The sequence below is a fragment of the Lactuca serriola genome, chromosome 1 (genome assembly GCF_051521515.1).
Source record: "Lactuca serriola cultivar US96UC23 chromosome 1, Lser_US96UC23_V15, whole genome shotgun sequence".
NCBI classification, from domain to species: domain Eukaryota; kingdom Viridiplantae; phylum Streptophyta; class Magnoliopsida; order Asterales; family Asteraceae; genus Lactuca; species Lactuca serriola.
The window spans coordinates 70927719-70938936 of NC_136408.1; the positions used below are offsets into that span (position 1 = coordinate 70927719).

General features: G+C 35.7%; 1 protein-coding gene and 1 pseudogene across 1 annotated transcript; both read left to right on the plus strand.

Annotated features, from left to right (window-relative positions):
* Positions 1-2931: 2931 nt before the first annotated feature.
* LOC145091766 (tetrahydroberberine oxidase pseudogene) lies at positions 2932-4779 on the plus strand (annotated as a pseudogene).
* Positions 4780-4930: 151 nt separating this feature from the next.
* LOC145091776 (uncharacterized) lies at positions 4931-10957 on the plus strand. The gene is made up of 12 exons (XM_079029570.1): positions 4931-6519; positions 6702-6783; positions 6893-6955; positions 7075-7140; positions 8033-8335; positions 8417-8724; positions 8808-9366; positions 9938-10075; positions 10160-10233; positions 10336-10391; positions 10474-10518; positions 10602-10957. The coding sequence occupies exons 5-7, from the start codon at positions 8263-8265 to the stop codon at positions 8829-8831; spliced, it is 405 nt and encodes a 134-aa protein (XP_078885696.1). The 5' UTR covers positions 4931-6519; positions 6702-6783; positions 6893-6955; positions 7075-7140; positions 8033-8262; the 3' UTR covers positions 8832-9366; positions 9938-10075; positions 10160-10233; positions 10336-10391; positions 10474-10518; positions 10602-10957.
* The last annotated feature ends 261 nt before the right edge of the window (positions 10958-11218 follow it).

The window sequence follows — 11218 nt, forward strand, 5'->3', positions numbered from 1 at the left end:
CACATTGATAATATGTAAACGCACCAGTAACTTGGTGTTATAAAACATATTATTGTGTGTGATTTGGTGAGTGAGTGCAAGCGAGCATTGAGTCAAAGTTTATATGTTCCTTTTATCCAAAGTAGGATAAAAGCGATATATGTGGGCCCCTCGATGATTTAGTGATGGAACCAAAGCGCTTGGCCAAGCCGGGACTAAATTGATATGTTCAATTGTAGTCTGTTGTCAGTCGTCATAAATCTGAATTCGGGAAATAGCACATAGACAGAGAGAATGATTTAGATCCATGTCTCAGTCTATACGATATCTAGAATGGAGGAATATATGATCCCTTATCTAAAGGACACGCGTATCTGATAAGATCAGAGTTGACAGCGGCTTTAGAAAGCTACGATTGCAGATTAGGATCTGAAGTCATACGTGGAATAGTTGTTAGACTTATCCAAGTGGGAGACTGTTGGATTAGTGTCTAAGTCCATAACTATTTTGGTATGTACTTGACCCGATGGTGCATGGTCCTTTTGGGTTGCCTTCACCAAAGCAACTTCATAGGATGAATTATGGAGAGAAAGGATTAAATATGATTTATTAATATATTATGAGAATAATATATTAAAGGAGAAATCATATTGTTTAATTAATATTAGTCAAGAATTAATAAGAATTAAGTTTGTGGCTAAAAGAGATTAATTAAACTTAAGGGACTGGAATTATACTTATAAGATAATTGCAATTGGGCTATGGACTACCTTATAATATAAGGTTGGACAAATTCTATGGGGAAACCCATTAGAAATCGTCCAAGACTTACTAAAAAAGGGTTCATGGGTTGCTTAGGGCCTAAGCATCCAAATTAGGGTTTCTTTGTTAGATAACCCTAATAGCCTCACTATTTAAAGAACCCTTAAGCCCCAAAAACGTGGTGAACTTGTTCTCTAGGGTTTCCACACATTTTGGGCAGCCTTTTTCTCTTCTCTACTTCATCCTCTTGCTCTTGGTGTTTGTGAACCATTAGATGAGTGACATTTGTGACTCTAAGCTTTCTAAAGTCATTACAAGGAGAATTTGAGATTGTTATTACTACATAACAATCAAGGTATGATCTAAGCCCTAATTCATATGTTATATTGATTATCATATATTAGATCTAGGGTTTATAGTCTTGGATGAATTGCATGTACAATAGAGAAACCTAGATCCAAGCATTAGGGTTTGTATGAGCACATAGGATGTTCTTATAGCTAAAACCCGTCAAAAGCTTCATCCTTGGAACCAAAAAGTAACCAAAACTAAAAAATGGTAGATCTAAGAGATGAATGATCAAGTTCAAAGCTTTATACCTTCATCAAGTTGAGAATGAGTCCTAAAAGCCAGATCCATAAGCTCCTCCTTGATTCCCATCTTTGTAACAAGTTCCATCTTCTTGAAAATGGGCCAAACATCCCAAAAATGGACTCCATAAGCTCAAAATATTACCGTGAATGATATGTGACGATTTCTAGGGTTTTAGAGGGCGGAGGCTGAAGATATTAGGGTTAGTTTATGAGATAAGGAGCTTAAATAGGGTCCAAGACCCTAAAATAGGGTTTTGATCTGACTGGCGTACACCTAACGTAATTCTGGTACGCCCAGCGTACTCCGAAGAACATTCGCGACCATCCTGGTCAGTACGCCCAGCGTACTCTAAGGTACACCCAACGTACTCCAAGGTACGCCTAACGTACTTCCTTTTTCACTAGTACTCCCCGCGTACACTTTGTGTATGCCCTGCGTACTCGGCTAAGCCTGAAACCCTCGAAACTGCCGAAGAGCATAACTTCTTCGTTATAAGCCTGATTCCGACGATCCTTATATCAACGGAAAGGTAACGAGAAGCTCTACACTTCTAATAACTCAAATCTTTCTTAAGACCTTCCGAACGAGAATCCATTTTCCACAAAAGCCCAAACTGACACTTTACCGAAATACCCCTACGCTCTAAAATACGAATCGAACACCCATATCACTTCTAATACATCACCCACACCTAAATGGGCCTAGATCTTACCTTTTTCAAAAGCCATAATCTTTGTGATGACTGATCTTCGGACCACAGCCTTAGACTAGGAATCAATTCGGAACAGGATGTTACAAACTAGCTTTTTAGGAGATTTTTAAAAAATTTCCAAATATACCCCTTAATTAATTATAGAAACACATTCTTTTAAATGTCTTTTTATGTCATTTTATATTTTTCAACTAGTTTTATTAAACGTTATTTTTTTATCAGTTAATTTTTTAGGTAACAACTAATTTCTTATTTAACAACTAGTTTTTAAACTGTTAGCTAGTTTTCAGCTAACAACTAGTTTTTCAGTAAGTATGTCAAACATAACATAAATCTCTCATATATATTTTAATTAATAGATTTCTAATTAAATGTTTTTCCAATAATTACATTAACTACTTTCAAGTACACATCTACATTAATTTAACTATAAATAAATAAATAAATAATCATCATATCTCATTAGATTTTAAAACGATGCACTTGTTCAAATCAATGACTTATAAAAAAGAAACGTCATGTTTGAATGCATGTGTATATAATTGAACTTAAATATAATGATTTGAATTATCAACGTTACTATTTGTAGAATATCTAAAATAAGAAATTTAGCAAGGAAAGAGAAAAGGATAAAAACCTAAAATATAGAATATCAATTGTTAGATTGATTATTAAAATGGGAAAAAAAATCCTACCAAAAATAATAATAATAATAATAAAATCAAACTTTGACTCCATTATTTTGCCGTTTATCATAGAATTTCGTCGTCCTAGAAAAGTCAAACCTGAATTCAATTTAATCAAATGAGTTGTTCATCTTTTATTTCTCTTTCTCACACTTGCAGTCAAGTCTATGGCGGCTTTATGCTCGTCTCTGCTCTATAAAATAAAATGCTTTTGGCAGTCACATAGATCAAACTCGCCAAATTAAACATGGAGAGATCTTTTTTCTTCCTCTTGGTTCTAACTCTCGCTCTTTCCTTTTCATCTGCATATTCTCGAGATTTTATAAGCTGCGTAGAATCCAAATCAAGCAATGCGAGCTCCATTTCCCAGCTCATTTACACCCCTGGCAATGCTTCTTTCCAACCCATTTGGCAATTCGCAGTCCAAAACACCAGGTTCCTTAAACCCTCCACTCCTAGACCATCAATCATCGTGACACCTACGGATGAATCACTCGTCCAAACATCTCTTCTCTGTGCCAAGAAACATGGGTACGAGATCAGGATCAGAAGTGGGGGGCATGACTTCGAGGGTCTCTCATACACTGCGGATGTTCCATTCGTTATGATCGATCTCAACAACATGAGATCTATAGACATAGACGTAGCTAAAAGGACTGCGTGGGTGGGGACAGGCGCTGTGCTTGGTGAGCTTTACTACAGTATTGCACAGAAGTCCAACAACACCTTGTATTTCCCCGGAGGTACATGGCCTACGGTGGGGATCAGTGGGTTGATAGGTGGTGGTGGCACCGGAAACCTGTTAAGGAAATATGCTACAGCCGGTGATAATGTTTTGGATGCTCGTATCATAGATGTCAATGGAAGGATTCTCAATAGGAAGTCGATGGGTGAAGATTTGTTTTGGGCGATTAGAGGAGGTGTTGCTTCCAGTTTCGGAGTCGTTGTCTCATGGAAGTTGCAGTTGGTTCCTGTTCCAGAAAAAGTAACTGTCTTTATAGTGAATAGAACTCTCGAACAAGGTGCAACAGAAATTTTCTTTAAATATCAGTCTCTTGCGACTTTTGAAGATAGAAATTTGTACATAAGATCCCAGGCAGCTTCGGAGTTTATTGGAAACACCACACAAAAAACCATGCGAATCATCTTCCAAGGAATTTATCAGGGCACAACCAACGAATTGATTCCAGTAATGGACAAAGTTTTTCCAGAGCTCGGTGTTACACGAGAGATTTGTCAAGAAATGACAAGCGTCCAATCGACACTTGTGTTTTTTGGAAGGCCAAGCACCACCCCGCTTGAGATTCTTACAAACCGATCTGCCATACCCAAGTCAAACAGCAAAACTAAATCAAACTTTGTCAGGACACCGATCCCCATATCTGGACTGGAAAAAATCTGGAGTAAGTTTTTTGAAAACGATTTGTCAGGTGGTTTGCTTATCATTCCTTCTGGTGGAAGAATGGATGATTACGCAGAGACAGCAACACCATATCCTCACAGAGCTGGAACCTTGTACTTGTTGGCTACTAGTGTAAATTTTGTAGGTCAAGCTAACGATACAACCCCTGTATCGCTTAGAAGATTAGCCTGGTTGCAAAGCTTGGAAGAGTTGTTGACTCCTTATGTGTCACAGAACCCGAGGGAGTCGTATGTCAATAACAATGATCTGGATATCGGTGTTGGGGCTGCGAATTATAAGGAAGCAAGTGTTTGGGGTGAGAGGTACTGGAAAAGGGAGAATTTCAAGAGGTTGATTCGAATCAAGGCTAAAGTTGATCCTAAGAATTTCTTTAAGTTCCCACAGAGTATCCCCGTCTTTAAACGCCGAGGTCTCGCACAATAAAGATAATAATAATAATAATCGAGAATAATAAGGTTTGTTGCCATTTTGTGAAGCTCTATATATCAAGTCTACTCAGGTGTTGTTGCTTTTCCTCATTTATTTTATAGCATTTTATATGGCGATTCATATTTTTTGTCTTTTGTTTCCTGTTTGTGTAAAGAATAATAATAATGGAGAATAAATTGATTTCTTTTAATTTATGTCCTAACTACACTCTATGTAGCAGTGTAATTTTTTGATTGATTTATAACCTTCAATTCATTTACTGCTTACACTATTTCTACATAGATCGCTAGACTTCAAGGGGCTTCTTTTTCAAGACCTGATTTTACTTGAGTTACACGACACCGAAAGCAACCTGATGTAAATTTTTCTCTACATAATATCATGCAAGTTGACTTATTTATAGGGCGACGATTTTGGCCGTAAGGTAAACTTTCCTTCATACATGTCCACTAAATGCCTTTGTATTTGAAAAGTTCCAAGCGAGGGGTTGATTTTCTATAAACATTTACCTAAAAAAATGACGGGTACGTGAATATGTTTCCTCATTTATGAACAATTGGATTCTTTGTGACAACAATACACAACCGGGAAAGCATGCGTGTTTTCTCCTATAGAAATTTCTCCTCCGGAAATGCCGACTGTACATCAACGAAATACCAATAGTAAAAAGATCATAAATTAGCAACGGATGGATAGCCGTGGGAATTATACCGATTTACCGTAGAAAATGTAATTTTATAAATTAATTATCCGTTGAAATAACATTGGTTATACAAATAATTGTGTCCCCAAAGAGATCAAGACTAGACACCATGACCTCTCAAATAACACACACTTGGACTATTTGTAGGTCTCATTCAATTATTTATTCCCTTCTTTAATTGTATATTTTATCATCCAGTAATTAAATGAATGTTTCATGTATATATGTTTGGTTTCTAACTTTATTTTTCAAGTCAAACTTATATTATGGTATTATTTACGGTTTTAGTTTCCGCTAGACTTAAAAGAACTACAATGCCCGTATATCATTGCTTTTCAATCACTACTAGAATATATGCCCTTAATGACACGCAATTTACGACACGCACTAATTATTGTTACGCAAAACAGACTGTCCTTAAAATAGTATCATCTCTCAAAAAACTTTAAGGATTTACGTCACGCATTATTGTGTGCCCTTAAATTAGTGTCTCAAGAAAAAAAAATGAAAAACACGGAGGTCGCTTTATCTTAAAGCGTGCGTCGTCTGTTCCCGTTGCTTTATAATTTTAATGAAACACGCGTTTAGAAGACAAGGGGGGAAACAAAATCCCCAAAATTTTGAAAGTCCGCCTTGTTCTTTCTACCTTCTTTCTATCTTTCATCTTCCCAATCGACTCTACCCTCTCCCTACTTCTCTCTCCTCTCATATCTGCTTCTCCGCTGCTCCAGACCTCCTTCTTATCGGTCTCATCAAACATCTTGTTTCCTCACCTTTGCCGTTGACTGCTGGTCCTTCCCCAACGAAGACATTAACAAACTGAAAAAGAGACAAATAACGAAGGCAAATCGGAGTAAGACCAATGATGCCGTCACTATTACGTTATCGAGGAAGAGGAACATTATAAGAATCATATTATCTGTAACGAAACTTTAAAGAGAGGTTCGGGGCGAGATTTACGGAGTTTGCGGTGGGAACATCATAATAAATTGTGATACCTTCTTCGACAACTGATTCGGCGTCAAAATTGGGATTAAGCGTCTGACGTGTTGAGCGTGTTGTTGAAGGGGATGCACATGGAGAACAGTTTATCGACCTCCCTGCGATACTCTCTCCTCTAGATCTCCCTTCATTCTCTACTGGGTTGTTTCCGCTTCACTATGCTCAATTCCATCATCATCTGAATGTCGATCATCTACATCGGAATCATCCATTGGCTTCACTGGAATTGGTATTTCATTCTCTATATTCGATTTTTAGGGTTCTAGTTGTACTCTGTCTTGATTGTGTATATTTGCTTTATAGTTTTAGTGATCATTATGCTTTTTTGAGGTGCCTATATAATATGTACATATTAATTGACTCAACTCTTGTTTTGACCATAGTATTTACAAAAGTACTTCATAATTACAGGAAGCAATCACTCAACTTCAAGATTTAGGCGAACGTGATCTGTTCTCATGCCCTGTGTGCTTCGAACCACTTATAAGAATATGTTGTTTCTTGCATTTAACCCTTCTTTTTTATATCTCTTACACAAACACCAAATTGCGATTTCTAATTTTTGTGAATTAGTTTACTGACTACTGCTGATGTTGTTGTAGTTCAATGAAGAAGCACGATCTCCTTTTGTGAAGAAGTTTAAAACCATTATTCATCCTGGAGAGGTATTCTCTATTTTGTTTATGATGTTTTTAATAAGATTAAGATTTAAATAATTACCAAATTTATAAGAAAGATTAAGATTAAAAACATATTAATTTGACATTTAATTGTATTTATGAAGGTAAACCGCATCAGGGAGCTTCCTCAAAATAGCAAAATAGTAGCAGCACACACAGACAGCCCTGATGTACGCATTTGCTTTCCATTTTTCATTTTTGGTCCTTTATTTTATTATTTTTTGATGTATTCTTTTAATGTAATATAATTTTATTAAACCAAGACCTAATGGGGTGTTGAAGCTCAACCCAATCGCCATGCTGTCCTTGGAGCCACATAGTCGCGTCCTAATTTGGTGGTCCTAATGGGTCTATATGATTTTATCTAAAGTTGATTCCTTTTTTACCCTTACTTTTAGTGGAGAAAGCTATGTTTGATATTAGTATGTTAATCTTCCCCTTGTCTTTTATCCTTTTTGTCCCACAAGGTTTCCTTTTATTTTATTTGTTAAATTACTTAACTGTCCATTGCCATCTTTTGCTTTTTCCCCCAAGATTCTTGTTTATCATTCATGATGAGAGTATATTTAGACAAAACAAGAAAAGCAGAACTTCGACCATTTCTTTCACTACCCCTGTTGTTCACGTCTTGCTTATTCACATTTACTTTCCTTCTTTGCCCCTCCTTGAATACGTGAATAATGGATGCCTCTTCCGGAGCTTATATTTTTACATTTTTCTGCATATCCCAAATTGCCCATCTGTTACAAGCCTCCACAACTGATGCTTTAAAATTGTTTTATTGTAGTCTTCTATTTTTATGGACATGTTCTGCCCCTTTTTGTTTTTTTTTCTTTAACATATCCCATATTTATTTAGCTGAGTCACATATATTTTCAAACAAACTTAAAGAGATATTGGTGTATTGTATTGCCATCTACTTGTTTTCATAGCATTTAGTATCAGATCTATATATATTTTCTTTAATGAAGTACAACTTATCTGATACCATTTACTTTCATCAGGTACTCATCATATTTTCTTTAATTCACTTCTCTTGAATTTTAATTTATAATCTTTTAGGCAAGAACCATACAAGAATTAGAAAAAAAGGACTTTGGGAATTTGAGGCAAGAGGGTGAAGATGGCGAGCTGCAACCGAAAGTAGTGAAACGAGGCAGACTGCCAAGTAAGCACCTGAAAAACCACCTGGCAGACACCCATTGGATCATGCCGGTCCAAAGTCTGCCACTCTGGCAACTCCTAAAGACAACACAACCAAGTCTACTCCTTACAATCTAAAAAGAGGACCCATGTTGCATAACAGCTGCAACAGAGAACAACCCTACTCTAAATTATTATCAGAGTGGAATGAAGAGTTTCCAGGTTCGATCATCACCTTTTTAATAATACTTAAATACCCAAAATGCCCTTCCATATTAAACTAGTTATATTATGAATCTGCAGTGCGCATTTGGAGGGCGAATATGAAATATGGAATTATTAAAGATTTTATTGTAGATGAGAGTAGGCATGACACTTACAAGCAATGTTATGTCTCCAACTTTTATGGAGAAAAGAAGCAGTTAATGGTGGTAGGTGATGGTGATGGTGATGGTTATGCAAGAAGTTTAACTTGTTTTGCTGCTAATCTTGGCCCTGTTGTCTGGAAAGTTGCTTTAAAGAAAATGGATAAAGCTTTACCTTGTGTTGATGCACAAGGTACAACAGTAGAATCTGAGGGTATTTTTGGGAAATCATCTTGTTGGCAGCAGGTAAACAGTTGATGGTTGGAGTCCTACTTCTACCTTGAAGCTTTGATTTCTACGCCGACTACTGACCTTTGTGTGTTTGACAGCTTGAAGAGGGCAATGTAGGTTAATGAGGGATGAGATTGAAGTGTTGTAGGTAATATAGATAAACGCATGGGAAATATTAAGGTATATTGATTTTATTAAAGGTTAAGGTTTAATGTTTTTTCTTGGATGTTGATAGTTAAGTAGTGGACTGATAAATTTTAATGTTCACAATTTGCTTTACAGTTATGCTCTTTTTTCGTTGGTTTTATTAATATTCAAGGTTGTAGTTTGTAGAGTTTATGCAGTTTGGACCTTTTTATCCCTGCTTGGTTTCTTTGGTGTAGAGATGTTTTGATGTTATTCTTTTAATGTTTCCCTTCTTCTTGGGTGTTGCTTTCGTTGGATGTTTGTTGGTGTGTGGAAGTCTCATTGCTAATATTGCATGAAGTTTCAAACGGATTGTGATTGTGATGCTTCTAGTTCTGTGTGGATGGCGTGTGACTATTATGCAACCTAAAAGATCTCAAGTTGGTTATTTTTTGTGTGGCTTTTCTTACAACTAGTTGATGCCATCAATTTACTCCTTTCAAGCGTTGATGTAAACATAAAATTTATAAGGTATGGCTTTTCTTTTTAGTCCATCTGTCTATATTTGCCTCTTTCTAAATAGTGATTTTTTTAGTTAAGTTAGCTGAGGCCATCTCCTTTCAACCTAAATAGTGATTTTTTAGAGAGATGGAACACTCGATTCTAAATCAAATCTTTTATGTTCGACCGTAAACTTCAAAATACTATCGATACTGTAAAGCTTTATCTATCGAAATTCAAGCTTAATCATTGAAAATCATTATTTGACCACAATTTTCGATCCTCAAATGCACATTCAATTGGCGACTTCATAATTAAATTGAAACTCCAAACTTACAATTCTGCCTTTGACCCAATCGATACGAAGTGTCTCCATTCAAACTACATCAACCGTTACCAACATGAACAAAATTTGAGTCAAAATTTACTGAATTAACAAATAAAACTTCGATTTTGACTTTTTGTTTGACTTTCAATTTCAAGCAGTCACTGTTGATTCCAACTCCTTTTTGTGTAAGCCTAAACTCCTTCAATTTCTTTCTATTTTAATAATTAAATATAAAAGATTTTAAATTTATAATTTTACCATGTATATTGTCAGGGTATACCGGAGCCAGCAGAACTCCCGCCAGCTACCGGAGTTTCACCACTGCCAGGTCTACAGGCTGCCCAGCCCTCGCCAGCTACAGTTGTTCCTCCAGGTGGACCAAATTCAAACCCTTTGGATCTCTTCCCTCATGTATTCAGTATTTTGTTTTGACTTTCATTTTGTCAATTTTCGTTTTAGACCCTGTAGATTGTAATCTTGTCGTGTTTGGTCTAGGGACTTCCTGTATGGGCACAAATGCTCCTGTTGGTGCTGTTGGCAACTTGGATTTTATACGTAACAGTCCACAGGTATTTACTTATTTATTTATTTATTTATAAACTAGTCAACCATATCTACATACATATTAATTATTAATTATCTCAATAAAATAAAAATATAATTTATATTAGTGTTCCAGTTTCAAGCACTTCGAGCCATGGTGCAGGCTAATCCCCAAATCTTGTAGGTATTTCATAAATACAAATCAAAATACTTCTCAAAGACATAAATGGTAGTTTCTCTTTTATCTCATTTCTTATGATTTACAGGAACGTTTTGATTCAGAACAATTTCAAGATCATCATTTAGTTGAGGTAATAATATCATTAGTTCTTACAATTTTAGGTATTTAGTTTCATGTTTTTTTCTCTTTTATCTCATTTATTATGATTTATAGGAAAGTTGGGATGCTGGATTTAACGATGATTGGAACATTGGGATGCTTGAAGAGTTGAAGGCAGAAGATAGTGAGGGTATTATTGGTTCACAATCACATGTTGAAAAAAGTTTAGATAAGTTGAATGCTAGAAACTAAATTCTTCGTGACCAATTTGGGATTGATATTGAAGCTAAGAGACATGATGAAGGGTTTTAGATCTTCTTCAGACAGCTTAATAACGAGTTACTGAAACAAGAAGGTGCCCCTTTATAGCAATGTAGTATTAGGTTATATTGTTAGGGAAAACCTCTTAATAACAATGTAAATTTAATTTATATATTGTAAGAACTAGAATTGTATGACATTAAATTTTATGCAATGGATTGTATTTTTTGTATATGGTATTTTATTTCTATTATGAGACATTAAATGCAAATTTAATTTAAAAATTAATAAATATATTTTTTTAAACATTTAAATTTACGATACGCAAAAATGTGTGCCATCTTCATTTATGACATGGCCTTTCTTGACAGGGCTTTTAATGATACGCATTGTGTGTCATTAACACGCGCGTCGTAAGGTTACGACACGCGAAAGCGTGTCGTCTTCCTTTATGACAGGGTCTTCCTTGA

Bases quoted from the DNA above. Each gene is read 5' to 3' on its own strand.
- LOC145091776 (XM_079029570.1), top strand. From the start codon at position 8,263: ATGTTGCATAACAGCTGCAACAGAGAACAACCCTACTCTAAATTATTA. The intron at 8,336-8,416 runs GTTCGATCATCA...ATGAATCTGCAG, and splicing joins GTGGAATGAAGAGTTTCCAG to TGCGCATTTGGAGGGCGAAT. The intron at 8,725-8,807 runs GTAAACAGTTGA...TGTGTTTGACAG, and splicing joins AATCATCTTGTTGGCAGCAG to CTTGAAGAGGGCAATGTAGG.